The sequence below is a fragment of the Pyxicephalus adspersus genome, chromosome 4 (genome assembly GCF_032062135.1).
Source record: "Pyxicephalus adspersus chromosome 4, UCB_Pads_2.0, whole genome shotgun sequence".
NCBI classification, from domain to species: domain Eukaryota; kingdom Metazoa; phylum Chordata; class Amphibia; order Anura; family Pyxicephalidae; genus Pyxicephalus; species Pyxicephalus adspersus.
Window position 1 is genome coordinate 13,108,887 of NC_092861.1, and position 23,770 is coordinate 13,132,656.

At 39.0% G+C, this 23,770-nt stretch overlaps 1 protein-coding gene across 1 annotated transcript in view; it reads right to left on the bottom strand.

The window, feature by feature from the left end:
- Nucleotides 1-1,458: 1,458 nt before the first annotated feature.
- The window catches only part of TNFRSF21 (TNF receptor superfamily member 21), a 72,584-nt gene continuing 50,272 nt past the window's right edge, over nucleotides 1,459-23,770 (bottom strand). The window contains exons 5-6 of the mRNA XM_072407435.1: nucleotides 8,011-8,233; nucleotides 1,459-6,735 (exon numbers count right to left, since the gene is read on the bottom strand). Of these exons, the coding sequence (XP_072263536.1) occupies nucleotides 6,506-6,735; nucleotides 8,011-8,233 (453 nt within the window). The 3' untranslated portion in view covers nucleotides 1,459-6,505. The remainder of the gene's footprint in view (nucleotides 6,736-8,010; nucleotides 8,234-23,770) is intronic.

A 23,770-nucleotide genomic window follows, 5' to 3' on the forward strand; every position in this document is an offset into this window, starting at 1 on the left:
GTGAATGAGTCAAAAGGGGATGATTTACAAAGGCTGTTCACTTCCTAAGGTGCATTATCTCCTGGCAAGGGATAATTCATCTAGCTTAGCAAATGCGATGATATAGATCACTGTTCAAAGAATACCCAATCATGGACAAGGAAATCTAAAAACAAGTTTTTCCCTGCACAAGACTGGATGGTTGAAGTCAGCAGAGATTTATCCATTTACTAAGCTAAGTGATATATCCTCCACAAGGTGGTAATTCATTCTTTTGTGAAACTTTTGGTCTTCCTTTCCTGGGTTTGTCCTTGTGAAAGGACCTAATTTATTAAAGCTAAGTCTGGAGAAGTTAGGCTATCATGGGAGAACCTAGGTGATCAAGCAAACCTGGAATGTATCTGGTCTAGGACTGAAAACATTTGCCAATATCCATTTCAGGTTTGTTGGGTCACCTTCTCCCAACTCATTTAAACACATTTAAAGTTTGTGAATTTTTCTGGATTTACTGGCCTTTATGTCTTAAAATAATACTTTAAATATTTACTTTGATGAGTGGTACTTGCCAGACTATAAGAACAGTAGTGGGATAGGGCAATTCACTGTACAGAACCGTACCAACTCTGTCTCAGTATGTCACAATGGTTATTCTCATACACATTAGGAAGGCTTGAAATTCCAGGCATTAAATCTTGACAATACACAACTGTTAAGAGAAATCTGGGACAATGGGCCTAATTTTTAAAGCGCTCCAAGGCTGGAGAGGATACACTTTCATCAGTAAAGCTTGGTGATCCAGCAAACCTGGAATGGATTTTCAATAATGCTATTTGTTACAAAATGTTTTCAATTATGGACCAGATCCATTCCAAATTTGCTCAATCACCCAGCTCCACTGATATGAATATCCTCTTCTCCCTTGGTGAGCTTTAATAAATCAGGGCCAATGCCAGAGGTGTGCAAAGTGGTCATCTTTTCTTTTGCTTGAACATAATTCCATATGTGTTACATTATAGTTTGGATGTCCTATATTGTTCTACAAGGTATAAACCAATAAAATAATGAAAAACACAAAGTAAGAAGGTGTTTCCAAACTTTTGACTGGTTCCGTACACACACATATCAGTGCTCAGTAACTTTTAGCTGGGCGCACCACCTGGCACTTTTCAGTAACCACCCGGCTGTTTTTGGGTTGAAACGTTGGGGCACAATACTGGGGTAGCCACCCACCTACAGTTTCTTTCCAGCTAAAAATATTTCTGGGAAGAACATATATATAGTTTTGGAGTCTGCTTGGAGAAATGCATTACACAACACCAAGTTGCCTCCCGTAGCTCAAGTAATTTGCTGTGGGCAGGGTATAATGATCCATAAAGTTAGACACAACACATTAGTCATAGCACAAACACACAACTCCAATGTGACATCATACAAAGTGCCAGCCGCCTTCCATCAATGTAAAGAAAACACTTAATCCACTTCTGAAATATAAATAATATTTTAATCTTTTTCTTAAAAAAACAAGAGGAAAAAAAAGAACGCACTTGCTTAATGCTTGCAATATCTGATTGCTTACTAGTCAGGTTAAATAAGTACACAGAAACATTTTTCTTCTTATGAACTGAATGTACAGAAGCAATTTCAATAACAAACATCTAGGATTTAGTAATAAATTAGTACACTTGAAGGCAATTTCGTTCTTGTCAGTCTTTTTCATTTTTTGTTTTTTTGTTAACTTGAGCATGTGTAAAAGCACCAAAACATGGTAAATATTTTATTAAAGTAAGAATAAAAAAATTAAATAAATGGAGATCCCTTGTTGAGAACAAGTAACACACACTCCGCCATTTTCACATGCATAACCAGGACATTAAGAAAATCGACAGCCCCAATTTGTGAAGCTTAACAAAAGTCAGCATGGTTTCACTATATATATTCATATAATCAGACTTCAGTGGAGCTTACTCTGAGATTTTAAAGTGTACCTGTATTCACTTATAAAGCCCTGTAAAAAAATAGCTTTTACAGCTTTGCCAGGAGGCAGAGGCATCATCATTGCCTCCTGGAATCTTCAGAAGCCAGGGCAGAGGTATTTCTAACATTTTCTATTTTACAAAATGGGTATTTGGGGGTGGGGGCTCTCCATAAAGGAGGGCCTTTTATTTTCATACTAGGTCCGTTAAAAATATTATAGTGGCTGCCAAGGCTCTGCTGAAATGGATTGGGTGATCTTTCCTTTCAGCAGCCCTTATGTAACCAAAGCCTAGGTTTTTTAGTTATGTAAGCAGCACTCAAAGCAACTTGAAGCAGCATGTTATCCAAGAGGTATTTTGCTATGCTATTATTCTATTATTTTGTTCCAAGGCTATTAGTCAGTATTTGAGTATATACACATTTACTGTATCAGTTTATAATTGGTTGCAAACAATACTTTCTGTTGAGAAATTGACTCTGATACTAAAAGAAAAAGAATAGAAAATGTGACCCGTGCAAAAATGTTTAATAATCAAATCTCTTGTTGCTTGCATCAGAGACACTTGTGTGAGTGTTGGATTTCTGGTTCTATATGTGCTGTAGTTTCTCTTCTACATCGCTACAGCATACAGTGGTGACATTGGGGCTGGCAGGAGAAGCCAAAGCTCGCAGTGTGGTACAATAAATCTGGCACCCGTAAAAGTGTATATTTCTTTGGATTTTTCCAGTGGTGGCTTATCCATAATACAGGAATGATCATCTGCCTGGGCAACAGGGGAGGTAAATACCTTCTTTGCAGAGGTCATGTTTTTAAACTTTTTATTGTAGTCAGCATCACTTTAAAGGCTCAGATCTGGTAACTCAAACTTAACTTGTTACGGCAAATTTGCTTTTAGAAAGCAGAATTACTGTCTAACTTTTATACCTCCACTATTGGATAGGGGACTGGGCAGATAGGACATTCCAACGGCTTGTGTTAACAGGATTTTGCTTGCTTTAGGCAAGTTTTGCAATTCCAAATAATTCTGTGGGTAAGCCTTGGGCACAATAAATATGCAGAATAATTAAATATTCTGAAACAAAAATATCCCCCAAAAATCTGATGTTTTCAACAGTTATTTCAAAAACAAACACATACAATGTATGAATATAGTTTTAAGTGTAGGATGAACAGAATATTAGGTATGAGCAGTACATCCTAGTAGTATCCATGGTACTATTTCTAGAAGACTAACTGAAATCCTCTGCTGTCCACATCTCCTTGGCGCTTCTGCCAATGTCAAGGCGTCATAAGATTCTACATTATTGGTAATGAATAACGTACCCTAGAGAGAAGATTTGCAGAGGAACTTCATACAGACGGGTATGGAGAGCAGGCTCTATAATGAATACCCCCATCCAAACAAACATTAATATTCTGAATATTGAAGTTTTTTTTAATTGCATTTACTGCCTACACATGGGAACTACCAATCTGCTATTGTAAACATTTCAAAATATACACTGCCCGGCCACAAAAAGTCCTAAAGCCTATGGGGGCAGTGTGATGATCTGGGGTTGCTTCAGTTAGTCAGGTCTAGGTTAAGCAACCTTATGTGCCCAAATATTGGGGTCAGCTAACTACCTAAATTTACTGAATGACCAGGTTATTCCATCAATCGATTTTTTCTTCCTTGATGGCATAATTTTATTCCAAGATGACAATTCCAGGATTCATTGGAAAGAGTGATTCAGGAAGACTTAATGTTTACATATGGATTAGACACCACACTCCTAAGACTATTGAGAATCATTGGAATGAACTGGAGAAGACTTTACGCAGTGGTCCAACTCTTCATCATCAAAACAAGATCTTGGAGAAAAATTAATGCAACACTGGATGTAAATAAATGTTTTGATATTGCATAAGGTTATCGAAATGATACCATGGCAAATGCATGCCATAAATAAAGCTGAAACGAACATAACTAAATAATTGAGTGTATTGTTTTTTGGCCAAGCAGTGTATATTCACTATGTTTTTGTGCAACCATTTGGACATTGCTGGGTTAATTCAACAAGATAGCACAAAACGATAGGGGCCTCATTAACTAATGAATAGGAAAAATAATGATTTTATTTTTACAGCCCATAGTAATAAATATAATGTTGCCTTCCACTTCCCATAATGACAGAGGAGTACTAGGTGAAATGCCATAGGCAATTCACAATACATGAAAGAAATACATTAAGATTCCAGTTCACTGAAATTAGAATTGTGAAAGGTGATTACTTAGTAGTTTTCACTGCAGCTTGTACATTGCTTTAGTGGGTAAACATGTAGGTGTATGCTCATCAAAATCAAACTACCCCAAACAATGGTTGCCTGTGTCCTGATGCATTTTAAATTCCACTCTGAGTTAAAAAATGGCAGGTGCACTCATCCTGAGAAATGATGGCCCATATGACTAAATGCTTTTATTCTTCTTTAAGACTGAAAAGGCAAACTCCCTCCCCACCCCCAAAGATATTTTTATATCAGAAAAATTCAGAATGTATTGTAACAAAATCAAGCAAAAACTTAAAGAACAATTTAAATTACAAAAACCCAACATACCCTTCCTAGTCTCCTAATCCTAATCAGAACCTTTCACTTGGTTGCTTACCAGACAGCAGAAACCTTCTCCAGTGTTTATAGGTTTGAGCCCAGTATTGCATCTACGACTGGCTGCAGCTATACAAAAATTCCATATTGATGAGTATTTGAGACCATTCTACTTGCCTCTCTCCTGCAGAAGCCCATTGGGGTAATTACTGTAGGACACAGCCAGCAAAAGAGAAGAATTTTGGGTCTGAAGATGTAAATGTGCTGTCTGGACGAGCTACTAAGCATCCAAGTTCTAGGTAAACTAAGGTTAGAGAGATAGGAAGAGAGAACTGTACCAGTCATAAGAGAATCATGCCATTGCTGATCTTTACTAATGAAAATGCTAGTTGATCGACTGAGATGCTAATGTATTGGCTCCAACAAGTCACTGACCTGAAAAGTACCAAGATAAGGAATTCTGAAACGTATTTAGAGCATACTAGTTCCAGGTAGTGACCTAAAGTTTTAATGCCAGAAAACAGTCAAGCAACAATAATTGTTTTCAGAAGTAGGCCAGCAATGGCAGTCCTAGTGCTTTCTAATGACATGGTTACATTAAGGGCCTAGCATCCCTGAAATATTATTTCCATTTTTTTATGTCTTGGACTCCAATGGTGTAAGTTCTTTACCAATTGCATTGGTCCACATTCCACCATGGAGTTTTGCTCCTGTAGGTGCACTGGGCAAAAAAGGGAACACATTGAGAGACTTCACCAGCCTTATGCCCAAAATTAATACAAGAATATAGAGGGTCATTCAAACCAAGAGATCCCAGTTTTGGGAGGACCAACCCTTATTTGTATCTATATTCAAAAACAAAAAATGTAATAAATTGCAGCTTAGATATTGTACCTGCATTATTTTTATTTGTTAAGGTCAACAACATTTACTTGCTGATCTTGCCAGAAATACAAAGTGTTTATCACTTCCTATGAGATGACCTGAAAGCCCAAACATCCTTATCATTCTTGTGTAAAGACCTAGTGCCATCAATCCACCATGTAATGGATATGAACAGGCAGACATGTTTGAAATCCAACCTGGGAGACAACCATGAATGCCTTCATAGATGCAATGAAAAAATGAGTGCAGCAATAAAGAGAAGAATGATTAGGGAAGAACAAAGGGAAAAGCATATAATAGTAATAAAAAAAAACAGCCACCAGATCTAAGGACTGGAAAACTGTGCTGTATCAAAATTTTGAATTTAGATACGCTTTAAACATTAAAGAAAAGCTACTCTAGAAGCATGAAGAAGAGTGTGGTTATTAGGAGGAGTGCAGCATTTAAGAACGTAATCAGTCAATCCTGGAAACAGTCACCAGTGTTGTAAAAGAATCTTCATTTAGGGATCCTAAACCATCTTTAGCGTACCCGCTGCAGTATAAGTATGTACCATGCATTATATGTCTGTTTAGCAGCCCTGAAAGGCGGGTATCATCTCCAGCCCGTTCACTTTAATCCAAAAAACAGATCAGCAGCTCAAAGTTCAACAATAAGTACTGTCAATCAAGCAGCTGTTGGCGTTGGAAAAAAGGCCGTACTATGTAGAGTACGAGATCTCATTCGATCTGGCTGTAAAATGGATCCTGATTATTATACGCTGTCAAGTGTGCTCGGAATGCCTTCTGAATGCAACAAAATGTTTTTCCCATACTGGACAAGACGTCCCAAGCACATGTCCATCTCATGAAAAAAAATGTGCTCTGCCAATGAAAAGATGAGAGTTACCTTAAACTGAAATAAACATGATATGTACAAAGCTGCAAATTACGATATTTGCAGTTTTATTTTAAGCACACAAAATGCCAGTGTGTTGGCCTTAGGTGGTTTTATTAAGTGGTGATGATGGTCATGGAAGGTGGGAAGAAAGCAGTAAAATCACTTGTACAAGGCAAGCTGAACTCTCAATGGTCTTTTTTAAGGCTACAGCAGGTCAGGGAGGTGGCTGTAGACAGAATCCAGGAGTTTTTGGCTGGCCTCCTGGCTCTTCACACCAGCAATTTCGAAGAGACGGTCCAGTTTGTCTTCTGCCTGATGTATATCATCGATGACCCGGAGCTCCTCTGGACTCAAGATGGGAAGCATGTCATCAAAGATAGGCTGAAGATCACAGGGGTCCAAACGGACCTGGCGCAGAACGGTGTCTTTCTTTTCTGTGATAGGCAAAGAATAGAGATGTTAGTAATTCAATAGGCCAGGATGACATTTAAGTGTGTTCTAAATAAATATTTAATGTCAGCAAAAACAACTTCAGCCAACCTTGCAATGCATCAGTGAACCTTCGCAGACACTTAGAAATCACAAAGTGTTCCTTAGAACACATCTTACTGTGTCTACTGAAGTATTCATTTCAGGAGTTAGGATTACAGAGTGGCATCTTTTTAATTTCCTGGGGAACATAAGCATCACCCATCAGCTATATGAACCTGAAGCTAAAATTGTACACAAGCTGCCCCAAAGGTCAGTGGAAGTGTTTCTGTGTCCAGGGAGGGAGCACCTGGTGGATAGGGGGATTACAGGTAGGTGAAGCTTAAAGTGGATAGTAATAAAGGGCAAGAGATTCATCACAAAGCTACTGCATGAGCACAATAAACATTTTCAGATATTCTCTATAATACAGCAAATGTTATATTTGATCTACAGTAATTTAACTTCCAAAAAAATAGGACTTTGGGAAGAAGCTGGAAAAATCTGAACAATAACCAAACCCGTTCTTCTCCCGCAAAGGTAATATTAGTCCATTGCTGTGTTTTATTTTTAGAAGGACATTTTCATTTAAATTTAGGATCTTTTTACATTGGTTTTTATTTTGTAGTGAACTCACAGACTTGCTTAATTATAGGGAACATCTAGAATTGATGATTCTGCCCAAATCCGAAAAGCTGTACCTGAATGATAAAAAAAAGGATTTCCCTGTTTCTGCTTTATTGGTTCTGTGAATCTCTGGTTTTTGCTGCACTCCTGTTTTTGAATATTCACCCGCAAGTCAGAAGATAGGTAACACAGAGACAATGTGTATAATAAAGCATGGTAAGTCTGGGAGATATATTAGTTTCATGAAGACTACGGGGAATACTGCTGACTGGTCCTTTTACCCTCAGCTTGCTTTTTTCCTTTGCTTCTGCAGTTCCACTTATGCTTGATAATATTCAGAACAAACCTATTCTGAAATCTTCTGCTCTTTCAACCAAATTGTGTATATATAGTGACCTAGCATACTCCTAATCTCTCCAAGCTTCATTCTACAAATCAGTGGCTTATGAACCTATAGAGAGGAGCATGAAGTACACATTAGGATGTGGAGGTGTCCCACAACTCCAGTTACATCACCATTGAAAGCAAACAGCACAATATTTACCATTCCTCTCTTCCTCCATCACAGCATTATGGTAAATCATATTTGGAGAGCAGTAAACCTATATCATTACCTTTGGTTATAAATGAGCCTGTTCTGCTAAGGGCAGAAGAACCGCTTGAGGTGGAGTCACAGCGAAGAAGAGGTTCAGACTCGTCAGCGAAGAAGCCTTTGCTCTTGTCTAGAGGGGAGGGTTCTGTAGGTGGTGCAGCCGGGTCGGGAGCCTTGAGACACGAATCAGGAGCTTGCACTGTTTGGTTGGAGCTCACCTGGAGAGCAAGCTTCTCATCTTCTATCTAAGAGCAGAAAAAAAGGATATTTTGAGTCTGGAGTTTATTTTAATTTTTTTTGAAGTAACGCATTGCAATTTTACATACAAATAATTCACATGCAGTTCTTTATTTATGCCGTACTGATAATTTGTTGTAAGGAATATTAGAATGATATCTAACAATATGATAAAAATGTGACTTTAACTTCATACATAGCCTGTATAATACAAATGCACAAACAAGTAGCTTGGTCTGCGGTGTGCCTCTTGTGAGTGTGCAAGTTCCATCAGCTGGTGTGGCAACTTGTTAGAGAGGAACTAAAATCTTTAATAAAGTTTAGCTATTTCCTTTCTATTAACCAGTGAACAATATGGAGTAGGAAGTTCTTGTGAGCAAATGCTTGAACGCAAATCTTGATGTTTGACAGACCTATGATCAATGCCTTAACTTAGCTTTGGTAAAGGCTTGGGACCTGTTATATAGGAGTTACAAAGTCCTGTTAGCATGCTAAAATGAAGAATATTGTGTGCAATGGGAGTGTTAGTGCTAAGAAAACAGGTAAGGTTTGCATAGATTTTGAGTTGACTTTAAAGAAAGCATCTGTACTAAACCTTTAATGATCAACAACCACCAATATAGTATTTTGTACAATTTTATTGGTAGAGCTGTTTACATCTTTTAATATACGGTTCATGGCTTTTTCTGTAAACTTTCAAAGCATGACACCCAGAAATCTTGTTTCCTTTGCATACCTCCCTGTCTATCTGTAGGAGATTTGTTTTGTTTGTTCCCCTCCTTAATTTTGAATAGCCTTAGTTACAATAAAAAGTTGTAAGTTGTGTAATTATTGCATCTCTTCATATCAGACTGTTTGGATGCTGATATTTTTGGAGCCTATTGTAAATATTGAAGGTTCACTTTATGGGTTAGGTTAAGGTCAAGAGTAGAAATAGAAGTGTTGAGTATTTTTATGGGTTGCCTTTTAAAGGAATATTTTCATGGTGCTATGGTTGGGGGGGGGGGTAGGGTATGTATTCGTTTATAGAGGCAATAATTGCGTCCAGCTCCGAATTGTTTCAGCTTCTGTTGGCCTATGCTTTTTTAGATTTCCTGATGGGCCCAAGCCATTAAATTAAATAGCTTAGAGTGGCCTGAAAGTTGCATGCAATGTTCAATCAAGAAGCAATGCCCAATAAAAAAAATTGCAATTGTGTAACTACATACACCTTTTTAAATCATGTAGTCATGCCGTGTGGTACAACCTCTCCCTTCCAACCCCTTCTGGGAAAATGTCACACTTAAGGTTCTTCAAAGTTTCCTAAGTATACCATTATCTATCTCTGCTTAAGCTTAATATGCCCTTAAGATATGAGATGGGCAATTTCATTGCATTACAGAGCTCCTTGACTCAGAGGAGGGCAAAGCAATCAAAACCAAGAGGGCTGGAGGATAGTGGTGTGGTTTAAAAAAATATTTGGGTAATTTAGCTTATACATAAAATGGGCTGGCCAGACAGTGGAGAATGAACAACTTGGCACTGTGGGGAGGATCACACCTTGTTAGTATGGTCAAGGTGTTTCAGACAATTTATATGGCATATTTTATCATATTTGACCCCCACCCTAAGACCTGTGGACTTTCACCACTCCCTAGACTTTCACTGTGCAAAACGGTGTAAAGAGGAGAATTTATTTTTTTGGGTGATCAGTGAATGCTGTTGGCTAAAAAATTACAAAAAAAACTACCAAACAAGGAAAATATGTACTGGAAAAAACTAAACAAAATTTTTATATAACATGCACACACAACCAGCCTTTTTAATCTCGTAAGCCAAACACATGATGAAGCTGGAACCGAGCAAAGTTTTTTAATAAGTTCAGCATATGACTTTTAATGACAACAGACATCTGCAGAAGATTTAGATGCTGTTGGTTTGCAATTTCAATAGAATACCACTTTTATATTTCCTAATTGTGTGCATATTAGATCAACATATATTAATAATGCCAATTACAAGAAGTATGAGTTATGTGACCAGGGGCAGTTAGCTCATCTCCTGATAGCCATTTAAATAATATCATAACAGACTGTGCTATAATATGATAAAAGGCTTTATTGGGCTTCACCATCTCCCTTCAGCATTATATAGTTATATATTCCCTAGTCTCCCAGTCTCCCATCAGAGCACCTTAAACAGTGGCCTAAAAGACTCCCTAAGGCTATGTTCATATTGACTTGCCGAGCAGTTACTGCTTCCTCGTGCCAGAGAACTGCTGACTCTGAGTGGACACATAGCTTTGCCCCACAACAGCCCCAAAGGGAATGAATGGGCGAAGCTGTTGAATGTTCTATAGGAACCAGTGACCCAGTGGCTGGCATGGTGGCAGCCAACAAAAGCAGCAGGGGATGACTTGATCCCGAAGCAGATCTGAACCTGCCCCAATTCTTGGGCTGGGGGTTGCTCAGCACAAAATCACCTAAACACAAATGTACGCCAAACAGATATAGATAACTAATAATATATTGAAATCCAGACAAACAGGTAAATACACAGCTTAAATTCCACTGGTACTTCCACTGCTAACCTTTAAAAATACATTTATTAATATTTAAAAAGTTGCTTTATTTGTTTGTTTTATATGTATGTGTATTTTAGCTTAATAATCCTTGCAATATCAATTCTGCCTGAACAGGATTGTCTTTTTTTCCCATTTTTACAAACCTTAGATGCATTTATGAAGCTTTGTAATGATATACGGTATGAAAGGGAATTGGGCATTGACTGGAGGTCAAAACTGTTTTTTCTGCACAGGGGTCTATTATATGCCAGCCATAAAACTGCTGGGGTTCTCATTACTATTAAAAGCCTGTGTTACAAAAACAAAAACTAATTACACCAAAATGACTACAATTAAGTGTGCACTTATGTGTTTTTTTTTCTCCTGGCATGAATGAATAAAAAATGTAGAAATTTGCTAGGTAGATTTCCATCGAGTCCCAGCTACACAAAGTACTGCTTGTCTGCTTAAAAAAAAAATAAAAACACGGCTGCAACTTTTTTATATTTTGCAGGCTGCCAGAGGAAATGTCATTATTGACTCAATTATATACTGACTGAGAGAGCACCTGGTTTAATACAGGAGGCTTGAAGCCCATGTGCCAAGCAGACACAATTCATTATGAATGTGCCCAGCAAATTGCAGCCGTATGCCTGCTTGAGAAGTACAGAATGACTTATTGTTAGATTTTCCTATGCTTGTTTATCTCTACATCCAAAAGAAAGGGTCAAACCGTAGCACACAAGTCTGCTGAGACTACACGCTGCTAAACACATGCCAGCTGTGCCGGTGTAATGCCCCACACACCACACTGCTTTATTGCAGGGCAATGGCTACAATACATTACTGTTTCTTAGTTATTGTACAACAGGGGTGTGACCCAGAGCAATTGATTGGCATTAAATCTTTTCTGTAGATTGAGCTTTACCCATTAAATCAGAACTGTAGATAAAATAATAATATAATAAAATAATAATATAATTAATAATTAATAATATTAATAATAACTATTATTATTAAAAGATGAAAAAAAAACAGCTTTTGCTGCAATACTTGCCGTCAATTAAAAACTTTCCCTTGTAATATTTTGTTTTGCCACTAGATGTCCTAGGGGTTGTAGGTTGAAGGAAGATCAGTATTTAAAACCAACTTCCACTAAAGCTCAAGTTGTTCTGGCCTTGACCTATCTGTAACGCTATATTGAAGTAGAAGTAGCACAACAATGAGCTCATCTCTCTTTTCTCCTAATATCAGAATGTTCGTGGTCAGCAAATGAACATTTTGGATCTTTGTGCTGCTCCTCTTTAGCCAATGAGGTTTGCTGTGCAGGGACCAAAAGAAGTTGATGCCAGATATTTAAATCCATGGAACCAGTTTAGTTCCAGCTACTTGAATGCCGATTTTTAGTTGTACTTATTAATGTCTGCCATCGTGGAGGTAGGGGTGGGCATAAACATATACCTAAACCTGGTCCAACAGTGTTATTTTTGAGTTTGCAAATTCTATTCTATAAGGGAAATACTGCGCCAGGATATATGCAACAGATAATCTCTTAGGATAGTTCTCCTTATTCATTTGTAGTCATTACGCTATAGCGACGTTCCATTTCAGTCTTGAATATTAAGTCCATTTGAGTGTTTCCCATTTTAGGCAGCAGTCTTCTTATGTCTACACAGAAGTTCCAATAGAAAAATACTTCCCACTGAAAATTTAAGTCGTCAGACATAAGAAAACTGCTGCCTATGATGCTAAACTTTTACAACATTATCTATATGGAGTTATGTATTATATGTGAGGTATGATAAGGCTGGGAAGTATTGTCTTGAGAATGCTTAGAACAAATCTCTGCGATATGGCTGGTCAGAGACTTTTCTCCCACGTGCCCTGCTACTGGGGCATGCTAATCATTAACTCAGTTACAACCCAGTAGCAGGAAAACTATTTCTACAGAAGGCACCAGACGGTAACAAAACACGCCTTGATGATGAGGCTGGGTAATAACCGTAACATTTAGCAATACAGGCAACGGCTGAAAAATTCCTACAGGTGTGCTGTGCAAATACTCACCTAAGGTAAAGGTCAAGAGCAATTTAAAAAATAACAATGTCACCGGGGACAGAACTGTTTTTTAGTTTCTACTAATCACATGGAAATCATTATTGAATAATTGTTGTAGATTGATGAGTATTGACTACATTTTTGGTGAAGGCCAAAAAGAACCAAAAGGTCCTTCATTCGAGAAGTCTTCAAAGTGTATTAGTGAAAAAAACACATCAAAATGCCACACTCATGGTTGTTCTGGATTAAATCCAAGCATCTGATAACCCTGCAAACTGTGGTGTTCTGACACATCAACAACCACCAACTCCCATGGATGCCAGAACTGCAAGCACATTGGAGGCAATACCAGAGGCCCATTCCAGTAATAGTCAGGTTTAGGCTCAATTCACAATGGTGGTAAGGTTGCAGTTTATCGCTTCCTCACGTCAGGAACCACAGCCTCTCGTGAGACTCTACATAGCATCTCCCTGTGGCAGCCCCATAGTGAATGAATAGGGGTGGCAGTGAGTGGTACTAGTACAGCTCACTGACAGCAGCTGTCACATATGCAGACACTGGTTCTTTAAAAACCGGAGCTGCCACGCCAGTGTTCAAGTGGCTGGCACGGTGCCACGGGAAGCCATGTATGAACCTGCCTTTAATCTTCCAAAAGGGACACATGCTCCAGTGATAGTTGTTCCTTTTTTGTAGAGAACAACATAACAAAAACAGAAATAACATGAAAATTAATGCAACCGGTTTCCAAAACTATACAAAAAAAAGTTTCAGCTTTTCACTTTGACTCCTTGTTGAATGTTGATATCTTTATCATGCTCATGGTGCAAGTGTTCAAGCGGCTGGCAAGATGCCAACTGCAGGGAGCCACGAAAAAACACACAATGTAGATGCAGGTGTGAACCTTCCCTTAGTAACCAAAAATATATTTTTAAGTTAGGCAAGGCTGACAATCAAAAAGTTTCTCAGATTGCCCCCATTTTGTAAGTCTAACAGGACGTGCACTTATTGTGATGTAATCAACACGAGTTGGTTTGGTATGAAGAACTAAATGTATGTATATAATCATGCCCCCCCTCCCCAATATTTCCCAAAGACTCAGAAGACAAGATCCCTAACAGTATTCTCCCCAGAAATTGTTTTAAGCTGGGTGGGAAGAAGCTGCAGGCAGGTGGTGGCCCTGGAATTGTGACCCAACCTTTCAGGACCCACCCAAAAACAGCCAGGTGGTTACTGAAAAGTGCTGGGTGGGGCACCTGGCCTAAAGGGGTCGGGGAAAACACTGCCTAAATTCCTGGTTCTGCTGCTATCTTCCTTTGTATGCTAGCTGTTCCAGTCAACATAAATGTTCAAAGTTCTTTTTTCAAATTCTGTTAAATAAAATACAAAACAGGACACCTAGCCCCCACTGTAATGGTTATAGAAGAAGTGCAAACCTGGAAGCTGATGACCAGAGATATCCCCAAAAGGTATTGTATGAGAACCTTTCAGGTGGTTTAAGTCCCTACTGTTTTAAAAACACCAAATTTAAAGTTTTTGGTGGACTGTAATCAATTGTTGATTACGAATTCTTATGTGATTATTAAGCAGCCACCAAATACTTTGCCCGAGAGTATTGGGACAGCTCCAACATCAAATCAGTTGAATCTCCTGGTGAAGGAGCTGCCTAAACCACTAAAAGTACTGAATGTTCTTCTATGTCTCTCAGCAACACTTGTCCTTTAAAATCACACAAAGGCAGTTTGACCACATATAAATATAAATATATATATATATATATAACCCTCATAGCCATAATATATAATCCATAATATGCATCAAGCTAAGAGGTGATGGAGGACCATAGTGTCTGGTGTGGTTTATCAATTGTTCTGTCTTCCTTATCATGTTCCAGACAAGTGGAAAGATATGAATAAGTCATGATTGACAGTCTCCAATCTGCTGACAAGGCGTTTAGCTCTCTGCCGTACACAGCCAATGCATACCGAGAGTCTTTCACATTCTGCTCAGGTACATTTGTCTAGAGGGAACGTCTGTCTGTGTCTGCACAAACCTGAATATCAACACAGAGACAAGTAAAGATGTATGAAGCTTGATAAGACCAGAGGATAGTCCACTGGACCTTTATAATACATTTAAGCCCAACAAAAATTCAAAACTTTGGACCACTGCTGGAGAAGCAGAATATATTGCTAATTGTGCCTTGAAGATAATCCAAAACTTCCACTTTGCTGCTCGGCAGTACTGACAGGTCTCACGACATGCCTCTTTTTTTGTTAGTTTACCAGATGCCCCTTTTTCAGATAATATGGAATATGGTGTAATATATTCTGCATCACCTAGGGTTGGGGAGAGTTGTTCAACTTATTGTGCACTGTCTGGATTAAATAGTCACTTGGGTATAGGGAAAAGAAAGAATACAAATAAATAATAAAAACTACAAATACAAAACTGTTCTCTTTGCTGCCTGTACAACACAGGATTGATGTTCCTGCGCTGTATATGACAACATCAGGCAGCAATGACCGGTTTAAAAAGTGAAGCGAAGGACCTTCAGGAAGAGACCACATGGAGATGAGTAAAAGGGTATTTGTACTTATTCCTTTTGCCCCTAGCAAAATAAGCATTAAACCCACGCAGTGTGTATGTGTGGGGGGCACTGTATGGGTAAATTTACCAACAGCCAAGAGTGGGGCTTTAGGCATATTTATCCTTTAAAAGGGCTAAAAATTAGGGCCCATTCACAATGTTTCAGAGCATTGTGGTGTGTGACTTTGCATGTTCATGTGCCTTGCTTTAAGATGCAATGCACCACCATACAAATGCATGATTTTGATTTAACATTTTTAATGTAGCACACCACAACGAACAAAAAAGTGCACTGGGCCACCTTGCCTACGTGTGGGGGTTGGTTTTTAAAAGTAGTAGCCCTGTAATGAACTACAATGTGTTTAACATGTGCAGTAACATGATAAAATGCCCTTGAAATGTAGTGTAAATGGGCCAACAGATAATCAGTTACAACATGTATATGAGAACTGTTTTACCATGGCAAACTATCCATAATCCAAAATCTATACTACATGGATCCAGGGCTGTGTTGATCATATGTGGTCCAGTGTCTATGGGAGAAGAGTAATGGAGTAGGACCAAGTCCCAACATTTACAAACTGATAAAATCTAAAAATACCCTTTTCTAGCTAGCCCTGGATATTTGTGGCCAAATTCAGCTATAGGAGGTGCAGAGGATGATGACAAGAGACAGAAAAATCACTATGTTCAAGAATCTTGAGCCATCTCCCTGCCTTCTGGTTTGAAGAGACATTGGGGCTATACCCCTGCATGGGTATAGCCCCAATGTCTCTTTAAATGCCACAATTCTGCCCCCAGTATGTCCAGGGCGCCAGCAGCAACAACAAAACTAAAACATAGCAAACCCCATCCTGGGTTGCGTCCAGGGACCAGTCTAGTTTCCTCTGCAATGCAGCTGTCCGTGGCTGACAAGTACATTCAAATAAAAAAAAGAACCCTGTACTTATGAAATCTCCCCATTATTTTGTTATAGACAGAAAAACAAAACACTCGACAATACAAATCCATTAAGACCCAAAGCTCCAAATGTAATGGGCAATCTAGGTGGTAGCAGCTGGAAGGAATAAAATACAAGAATGCTTCGTGCATTCACAAATATTCAATGTGTGGGTCAGGTTCACCTCCCACTCTTTTCATATTTTATCACTGTTTCCCTGATGCTTAAATTTGAACTAAAGGTAGATATAAAATGAACAGAATAACAACATTCAGCTTTAATATATTCTGAAATGTTTTTTTCTTACAGAAGATACATGGAGACTATCATCAAAGTTTAGAATGGGAATGGAAGACGCCGAACAAGGAGCCAATCTGTTTGTGTTCTAACAAAAATCGTGCTGATAGGAGGAGAAACAAAGAGAGGAGCTAATCGCTGTGCTAATTTGTCTTCTCTGCTGCCCATTTACAGGCAGGGGGTGGGTACAGCCTGGGCTCATATAAGGTGAGATGCATCATGATGGTCGTCATTTAACCCACTGGATGGGAAATACTCTAACCTTTGGTTTACTAAAGCTTTGTGCTTCAAAAACAAATGTCATTTATTTTTCTTCTTTTTGGCATTGTTTTGCATGTGCCTGCATGTCACTGCTCAGAGGTGGCTTCCTGATGGTGAAGAATGGCAGAAGATGCCCACTCAGTGAATGTTGGTGTATACATGCAACAGGGTGACAATGCAGAATATTTTAGGAGACAGGGACAGGACGTGGGTGAACATTTATGGCAGGATTATGAGGAAATATTATATTGCACTGTGGGTTTCCACAAAATGACTTTTGAAATTCTATTTACATAGTAAGGGTATTATGAGATTTTATTGATTGGGTTTAAATCCAAGGTTAGGCTGTTCCCATCTGGCCACTTTGCCTGCAGAACACACAGCTGCATTGCACCAGTTCTAGACTTGCTGCTTCTATTTTGCATGCATGACAGGTTCCATTCCATGCACATCATTTGTCCACTGATAAAACCTTTTATGTCATAGCTACATGGAGAAAGAGCGGCTGCCTTTTGCATTAAAGTACATTTTATAGGCAAGTGCTGAGCTGTGGCTGTTTGAACTGCATACCTGTTTTTCCCTGAGGAAATCTTTTTATAGATCCATGAATTTCAGGAGGCAACACAGAAAGTTACAGAGATCCGAAAGTTGTACAGAGCAGCCAGGAATATATCTGTTAAAAAAACAGTTTACCTAGACCTACATTTACACCAAGAGAGAGATTAAGCTATAATGTGATCTGGATGGCACAAATGAAATGACCGATGGGTTAGGTCATCACATGACCATTTTATTTGAAGTTGCCAATACTACTTAAAGTGGACCTATCACCAAAATTTGAACTTTATAAAAAATAGGTGAAAAATTTTCTTGTTCTTTTAACCCCCCACCCATTGTTTTCTTTTTTTTAAAAAAGGGGGAAAACCCCTCCACTGCGAAATACACGTCACTTATCTCAGGAGGCTTTGGGCTGCTCCTTCATGCCACGCATGTGCAGTGAGATTGTTTTATTTTTTTGAGTTACAGCAGGCTACATTACCCAAATTCACGTTTGTGCAGTGCGAGATCAGCTGCCGTAGCCAAAAGAAGGAAGAAGAAGATGGCAGCAGCCAATGCTTCCTTTGCATTGAGACAAAGGAGAATTCCAGGCACAGGACCCAATCGAGTCCAATTATAGAAGACGTGGCAGCTCTGGGGAAGTAAAGGTAAGTTATTTTTTTTTATTTTTAGTACAGTTCCTATTTAAATGTTTAACCCTGGAACCCAGTGTTCTCCCCGGCCCCTTATAGCTGGGTGCACCACTCTGCACTTTTCAGCAACCTCCCAGCTGTTTTTGGGTGGTTACTGAAGAGTTGGGTCACAATACAGGTTAAGCCACCCACCTACAATTTCTTCCCGCCTGGCCTAAATAAAGTTCTGCTGAAATCCATATACATACTTTCTCCACTAGCCTGCACATTGTAATGAATTATAATTAAATGCATTTCCATCAAAGATAGTATAAGTACCTATTAGTGGGGGCTAGTAGTGAGGACTTGACTGAGTAAGTCTATAGTAAGTCTAACAGTGGGAGATTGCTGACATGAGGACAGGATGTGTATATATATGGCAGATCCTTTAGCAAGCTGTTTTGCTAAACTGCTAAACTTCTCATGAATCAACATCAACCTTGTATGTATTTGCTTGGATTTTCTTTTAAAAAGTTGGATAATTTTCATTTTGATTGTTTTGAAGTCATAACATTATTAACAGACCAAGCATACCCTGCAATAACCTCGTAGTTTACAGGTTAAATCAGGAGTAATAAGAGTCAGAGGTACCTGTCAGTGCTCCAAGACATTTTCTCAGCAGAAAATTGAAATAACCTTTAAGAGGACCTGGCTTGCTCTAGTTAAAGGTAATTACCTGCTCTGAACAGCTTTCTCATAACTTTACCCCTTCAAGTAATAAGTAAAAGTAATAATTACTGCACCCCTCCCTTTAGTTAGCTATTTTATGATTGCTCTCTTGGTAAATAGAATTTGGTGATAGAATAATGGGAAGGTAACTTTAGTCAAAGTGGGTAAAGGGCACTGCTTGTAATGTCCAATGTCTCTGGAATGTTGTGCACGCATGGATTTAAGTTATGTACACAAACCAGGTGATTGTTGCCAAAGATGAACAGCCGTGCTTGCCTCGAAGACTGGGCAAGACTGGAAAGTGATCAGAGAGCAGTGCTCTACCCATCCCTTTTTAGTTGGGTGCACCACCCAGCACTTTTCAGTAACCACCTGGCTGTTTTTGGGTGGTTACTGAAAAGTTGGATCACAATACGGAGCCAGCTTAAAACAATCCTGGAGAGCATAGGTCCACGTTATGGCAGGTTCAGATCTGCCTTGGGAACAAGAAACTTCACATTACTCTTGGCAGCTGACAACGCCTGGCCACTTGCACTGCAGCCCCGGTTCCTAAAGCTGGTTTCCAGCGTCTGCACATATGACAGAGAAACTACATGTAATGTTCCCCCCAAAGCAGTGATTCACTGGAATGAGAAAGCCATAACTACACTGCAACATCACTGCCAGTTTTTGGTGGCCATTCTGGTCTAGATCCTGGACTGAGCCAGGGATAAGATAGCAATGGGTCCTGGCAATGCACAATGCACAAAATGACAAGTGGATTGCTGTGATCTGCATGTCTATGAAATGATTTCAAATGTGCAATCATTTTTCTGACCTGAGGCTGCAAGCTTGCACATTTTCCCTGCAGTCTCCATGATTGACATTCTTTAAAATAAGAATTGTAAGAACATAAAAAAGCTTCCTTCTACCAGCAGACTCATGACACCAGTAGTATGATCAGTAACAATGTGTGCCTGGCATCCGAGGTGCTGCTGGGTCACAAGTCCGGCTGAGCATAGTCATTGTTAAATCAGCGTGAACCCTGAATACACACAATAAGTTCAACAATAACAATGTTCACCATCACTAGACCTAACAGGTTATGTTCAGCTTATATTGTATGTCTAAAGAGCTGGAAAATCAACCAAGGGACACAGTCTATACAAAGCTGGCATTGCGTGTTTGATTGTCCAATTTGATTGAGCCGTTTAATCGATCATTTCCCTAAATTGTCCAGAAAACAATTCTTTATTTTGAAATTCGATATCCCAAAAATAATCAAAGAACCTTGTCCACATACATTCTAAACTTTCCATTGATTGTACAAACTTCTAAAGGGATTTTAACACCTCTGACATTGATTTTTGTTTGATCTAATATGCTTATTATTATAAATAATAATAAAGTATATTTATATAGCCGAGTCACTCAAATCTCTCCAATTATATTGCATTATGCAGACAGAAGTTCTTTGTTCTATTAAGGGGAGAAAGGGAGGACCAGTCGGAGTTAGTCCACTATGTCCTTCCCACCACAAAACAATATGAATCGTTAAATGATCCGCCATAGAAAAACGAAGTCAGGGGACAGTTGCACTAATGTTATATTTTCATCCAAGATGATCACGAATGATCCTCATCCACAAGGCAGCAGGTACTTACTTCTCTGCACTTGGAAATACTTACTAGCAATACCAAGCTGCAGGGGAGCAAAGCAAAGCAAGGAAATGCATGTGATGTAAGTATATTGAGGTTGGGGATGCCTTTTTCTTGAGATAAAAAAATAATTATAATACTTTTTCTAATTACATGTCATGTTCCTATATATTACAGGTTTGCTTGCTAGAATGAATTGTACTAGAAATTGTTCTAAGAACAAATTGTTGTTCTTCAGGCACTTAGAATGTCTTGTTCTTGACCATGAGGATAGTTTGGTCTTGTTGGTGAGGCATTGTGGGGCTCTGAAGGACAGTCAAATGATAAGTTGTTCCAAGATAACTGTAACTTGTGTCTCTTATGTTGTGATGTCTAATGTGCAGTGACTGTAACTTTTTAAGTGAATCACTCAACATGTCTGATGTTTGTATTTGCGAGTTTCTAGATGGCACCAGAATTTTAGCTTAAACAAGCTTTCAATATGGCTGTCCAAGTTAAATCCTCTAGACCTTGCAACGAGAGTCTACACGCATTTTAATCGTTTGCTTTTCTATTTCTACTCTTTTACTTTGTAACTTTCTCCTCCAAGTAAACTTTCAAAACTTTCACCATGAGCAGAGGATTTTGTTTTCCTTATCAGTTGGTGGAGAATGGTAGATCGTCAAGAACCAGGCACTGTAAGCAATTGGACCTGGAGGATCGAGATTGACAAGTAGTCACTAGTCTCTCCTTTCCTCCTGGGCTATAGAACTTTTCGTAGGAAGGTATGCTGACAGCGACATTATGGTCCCCCTCATGGTGAAATGTTTCCTCTTATCTTTCCTTTTTCTTTCTAGTGTGATCCCTTCTTTCCTTACATTTACAGACGGTGGATCTGGGTCACAATCTCAGTCCATTTCTCTTGCTATGCTTCTCTTGGCACAGTTAGATAAAGTGTGGACGTTACGGGGTTTCAGTTCAAAGTATCACCAGGCATGTAAACACTACTTTCTGTGAAAATATTCTTATATAAACTTGAAATACGCATGGCGAGGAGAGGTGTTGGTGGCGGGCTGTGCTGACTTTGGTAACAGAGGCAATATGCCCTTTATAGGCAGAGCTGAACTTGCCGGTTGTAATAATGTCTGTGCTCTGGAGAACTGAAGTGATTTCTCTACAGCAGTAATGTATTTTCAGGGCAGTTGTATGTGATTGGTGGCATTACTAGTTTCAGTTTTCAAGGTTAATGGTTACATTAGGCTCAGTGTAAATACACAGGGTATTATTAACAAGGTGGGTCGCGACTTATGTGTCGCTCTCCCACCCACGTCCCCTGCCTGGTAATATAATGCTGATGAGATGTTCCTATGACCCTGACACATCAATAAATCTGTATCCCTATGCTTCTACAGTGACATGGAATCTCAATTTACGGGAAAGCATAGGGTGGATTCTATATCAGAATTTTGTGACCTTTTAACATGGGGGAACCCTTGAAATAACCATCTGGTATTTAGAGAACCCCTCTTATAATTATTATATCCACATCTCACATTATATTAGTGTGGAGGTTGGAGGGAAGAATGCCTTGGCAAAAAGATTATTGGCCCTAGTTGAGAAACACTGTTCTATACCATGGTGAATAATGATGCTGTGCACTATTCTGCAGGCCAGGGTAGGGACTGAAGGCATTTGTATATAGAGAAAGAATAGACACATTGCATTTGAAAATGTGCACCCTTGTTAAATTGACCATAAAAGAAACTTTGTCGCCTTGTCCATTTAGGGAAAAGTGACAGGGTCTCTTTAGAGCCTATGCCTGTTGCAGCCAACAGATGGAGACCACTGAAGGACAACTATCATAGGAGGGTAGAACTGGGCCCATAAGTTGGCTTTAATGAGATTCTGTTACTTTTCTCTGCACTAAGACTGTGATTTTTAAAGCTCTCCGAGACTGATAAAGATAAACCAGGCATTGGCAAGGCAAACTATGGCCCTTTGGGCTTTTTAATCCAGCCCATCAAATATTGGTATAAAATTGTCCATTGGCTAAAAAGGGTGACCAAGAACATTGTTGTCACATTGTTTGTTTTCTTTTACTTTTAGTTAACAGCTTTTACACGTAGTATATATAAGTTCATACAAACACTCTCCATTCATCTGGTACTGGCCTGGCCCATCTGTCAAATTTGTGGCCCCTGAGCCAACACGTTTGCCCACCCCTGAGATAGACTATTATGGATTATTGGTGATCCAACAAACTTGCAACAGATCTGGTCCAGGATTAAAAATATCCGCCAACTAATAGCAAATGATTTTTTAAAAATCCATTCCAAATTTGCTGGATTCCAAAGCTCTCCAAATACTGGAGAGGATAGACCATCGTGGAGGAACCTGGGTGATCCAGCAAACCTGCAATGGATTTATTAAAAGCATTTTGCTGTTAAATGGCAAATGTTTTAAATCATGGATCCATGATAGTTTATTCTCTCCAGTCTTGTAGAGCTTTGATAAATCATGTCATGTCTCCATGACAATTGTCCCCAATACAAATACAGGGGTGAATTTTCCCAGTGGATGACACAGGCAGCAACAAAAACTTTAATGAGATTCTGGCCCTTCAATGCTCATCCAAAAATAATTAAAAAAAAAACCTGTAGGGTAAGCACCCGTGTAACACCGGCCTATAAAACACATTATCCTCTATCATACCATATCAGCCCTTACGGCCTGCTCACAAACGTTGTGTTTCCTATGATGTGTAATGGAAGTAGATATTTATAGATCTCAGGTCAGTCAATGGCCCTGCTTTGTAAACATCACACCCCGTGCACAGACCTCTCCGCTCAACTTCTTAAGACAGCGGAAAATATTCTATTTCTGTGTCCCAAACACGCAGGCTACCATAAGAGCGAAATTAAATATTATTCTAACCGTAATAGCTCCATCCTAGTCCACACAGTATATATATATAGTATGAATAGTTCCTGAATAATCCAGTCTATAAAGTAGGAAATTGCTTCAATATTTAGAACAATAAGGTGTGTGCAGCAGTTCCGGGGCTTTTTTTCCCAGGCTGCCTCTGTGTTGCGGAAGTTAATACCTTTAAACAGTAAATCTTTATAATGGCACCAACAGCAGCAAAAATATTTAAGAAAGGTTGTGGAGGTTATTTCCAATCCATAAGGGTATCAGTGACATTCAATCTGCACCAAAAGCTGTGAGCCCTCAAAAAAAAGCATTTGAATTTTTGACAGCCACCACTTTGCGTAGCAGTCTGGCGATTAGCCATAATTCCCTACTGTGTTGATTACAAGTGAGAAGTGGAGGAGCCCACAATGGCTGTG